The 3,250-nt window shown below is 29.4% G+C and overlaps 1 protein-coding gene across 1 annotated transcript in view; it reads left to right on the top strand.

Moving 5' to 3' along the window:
* The first annotated feature begins 2,836 nt into the window (after positions 1-2,836).
* Positions 2,837-3,250, top strand: part of LOC104823227 (probable DNA double-strand break repair Rad50 ATPase) — a 2,337-nt gene continuing 1,923 nt past the window's right edge. Inside the window, exon 1 of the mRNA XM_010554691.1 lies at positions 2,837-3,129. Coding sequence (XP_010552993.1) covers positions 2,933-3,129 — 197 coding nt within the window. The 5' untranslated portion in view covers positions 2,837-2,932. The remainder of the gene's footprint in view (positions 3,130-3,250) is intronic.

Below are 3,250 nucleotides of genomic sequence, written 5' to 3'. Positions count from 1 at the left end.
AAAAAAATACGAGAGTGTATTTTTAAAAAAATATATATATATATATATATATATATATATATATATATATATATATGTTGAAAATTGGCTTATAACCAAAGGGCTAAAAATGAAATCCAGAGAAAGTTGACAAGAAATGTGGAAACACGTGCGAAAAGCACAAACTTGTTGAAGTCCAACAACGAACAGCTGTTTGCTTCGGTTGGTTTCACTTCACTTTTAATCTAATTGTTAGATTCCTTCCCGTGCGTGCATGTATATGTTTATATGTATGTATGTACATTATACTATAATAATAGATCGATAATATGAGCAAATTAATTCCAAATTTCGATAATTAATAATTATTTACCATGGAAATAAACAGTTTTTTGTTTGGTTTAAGAATTAACAATTATTATCTACCATAGTTAATAATTATTTCTTATTTCTGGTGTATAATATAATTGTTTATTAATTTTGTTAGGGCACTGGATGAGATTATTTTCCTAATTACGAGTTGACAGAATTTGTCGGATTTTCAGGTGGAATTGAAGAATTCCAGACAACATCTAGAGGATTCCGATTATATTTATTTTCTTGCCCCTAATAAGATAATTTGTGTCCATATTTTGTATGAAAATTAAACAGAGGAACAAAAAATCCAAAGCAAACAAAATAAAGAGGATTAAAAAAATGATAAAAATGAATTAAATCACATTAAATAATTTACAATTGTATTTACGTTGAATCTAATTGAAAAATAAATTATATATATATATATTTGAAAATTAAATTAATCGAAATATAAAAATAATAAATATTTTTGTAGAAAGATGATAAGAATTGAATTCAAAATTATATATTTGGTAATAAAACTGAAAAATAATGAGGGAGATATGTAGCTGGAAAGGCTCAACAGAATTTTGGCAGATATGCCCACACAACCACTTTCTTTTATTAAAATATTAATTATGATAATAACAATACAACTACTACAACAATAACAATAATAATAATAATAATAACCACATAATACATGCAACATCCTCACAAAAAAAAAACACATGTAACAAATACAATTTATGTCAATATTAGTGTTTGTAGAAAACTTTGTATTTGGGGAAACTAATTTTATTCTCCTCATATATATGAAGTTATATATATATATATATATACAACTGTAATATGCTCGGTTTTTTTGAGTATTTAATTTATAAAAATAAAAACTAATAAAAGGTGGTATGCCAATGATATGCATTGCCTCATGCGTTAACACAGAACGGTCAGTGGTCCACTTGAGAGGCCATGGATGATCATCTTGGCCGTCCATTTCATTTATATTCATATAAGGCATCTTAGACACACACACACACACACATATATATATAATATTTGATATCCCACCCGATAATACTATGATATTATAGACATTGAAAATACAAAATAAGATTTATGATTAATATCTCTATTTTTTATTCGGTGTATATATGAATGAATTTTCATAAAATAAAATACGTTTCTTAAATAACTCATTGTTTACGAAATTAAATTAAGAAAATATTGAAATGAAAACCAATTAATCTTAAACAAGAAGAAACTTAATCCTTGAAAATGGTATATGAACAAAATTAAGAAGGGGATCAAATTTATGTATATATATATATATATATATATATATATATTATGGTTTTGTATCAATTTTTTTGGCGATCTATCTTCTAAGTTCAGATTTTTTTTTAATAAACATAAGAAAATTTATATAAAAAAAATCCATTATGTTTAGTTTTTATTTTCTAGTAATATATATATGACTAATTATTCAATGATTCACATTGTCACTCGAAAACTAGTTCATTTTTTTTTATACTAAAACAAATAAGCTGAAATTTCCTTTCAAAAGTTATATATAATTTAATGATAAAACAGACATACACACACACATATATATATATTGAATTATTAAAATATGAAAACAACCTATTTTTTTATAATCATTAAAATATAGTAACTAGAATTGTATATAGCTAAGTGAAGGCAACATTAGAACCCACCAGCAGAAATAGTGAGACTAATACATAACGAAAGAGAAGAGAATCAAGAGATAACGGAATATATTAAAAAAAAAAAGGAAAATAAAGTGAAATCAATTAAAGGAAAAAGAGAAAAAAATAAATAAAGGAAGGATTCCATTATTGCTTCAAGAGGCCGTAGTCGAAATTTGGAGGTATGCCCTCGCTGCTTCTCCCTTCATATTTAAGTTTCTTAGTCTTTTCTTATATATATATATATATATTAAGATTGGCAGTCCATATATCTATTCTTTATATATATATATATTTATAAAGAAATCTAAACTCGAAATAAATTAAGATTGGCAGTCCATGCCATTAGTTAAACTAGTTTTCAAAAGGGGTAGAAATTCCATACTCTAAAATTATAGAATATTAAAGTACTTATTTACATGTACTTGCCTAATTTCCAAAGGACAAGTTCATATATCTACGGAACCTACATTTGTAGTAGTTGAATGTGTGTAACTGTGTATATATGGATCCGGTCCGGTTCGGACCGGTTTGGTTCGGTTCGGTTCGGCTTAACAGCAATTATGAAGTGACGAGGTTTCTCCCGGGTCCACCACGGTTTCCTTGTCGGTATAGGCATCCAACGGTCGTGATTTAGCATCGCCAGATTAACGGCTATATTTCTGATTCTATTTAAATAAAATCGTGTTTGTCTCTTTACCATGGTTGGTGGGCAGTTAGGTCATTTCACCTACTGCTTTTGTTTTTTGATTTAATTTTAGAAAAAGTTTTTTCTCCCGAATAATAAAAGACTAATTTGTACATATTTTTATAGATTCTCTAATTATCTTCATTTCGTTTCGTATCATTGCACTGTTTCTGGGTTGAGAGAGAGGGATTTTGCTTTTGTGGAGCGAAGAGGGAAGAAGATGCAGACGATAGAGGCGTCGCAGCCGGCGGCGGCAGCTCCGCCGCATAGCCGACAGTTGGGAGCGCAGTTGTCGGGAAGTATGAGCTTCAGCAGCCAAATGTCGAAGGAGGACGAGGAGATGTCGAGGTCTGCGTTGTCGGCTTTCAGAGCAAAGGAGGAAGAGATCGAGAAGAAGAAGATGGAGATTAGGGAAAGGGTTCAGGCTCAGCTCGGCCGCGTCGAGGAAGAAACCAAGCGTCTGGCTATGATCCGCGAGGTATGTTTGATTTCACAATTCCTCATAAAACTTTTCAATTTTGAATTTGATTTTGGGACC

Source organism: Tarenaya hassleriana, unplaced genomic scaffold (genome assembly GCF_000463585.1).
Source record: "Tarenaya hassleriana unplaced genomic scaffold, ASM46358v1 Cleome4, whole genome shotgun sequence".
NCBI lineage: Eukaryota > Viridiplantae > Streptophyta > Magnoliopsida > Brassicales > Cleomaceae > Tarenaya > Tarenaya hassleriana.
The sequence above is the reverse complement of the archived record's forward strand: the minus strand, read 5'-3'. Positions and strand labels throughout refer to the sequence as shown.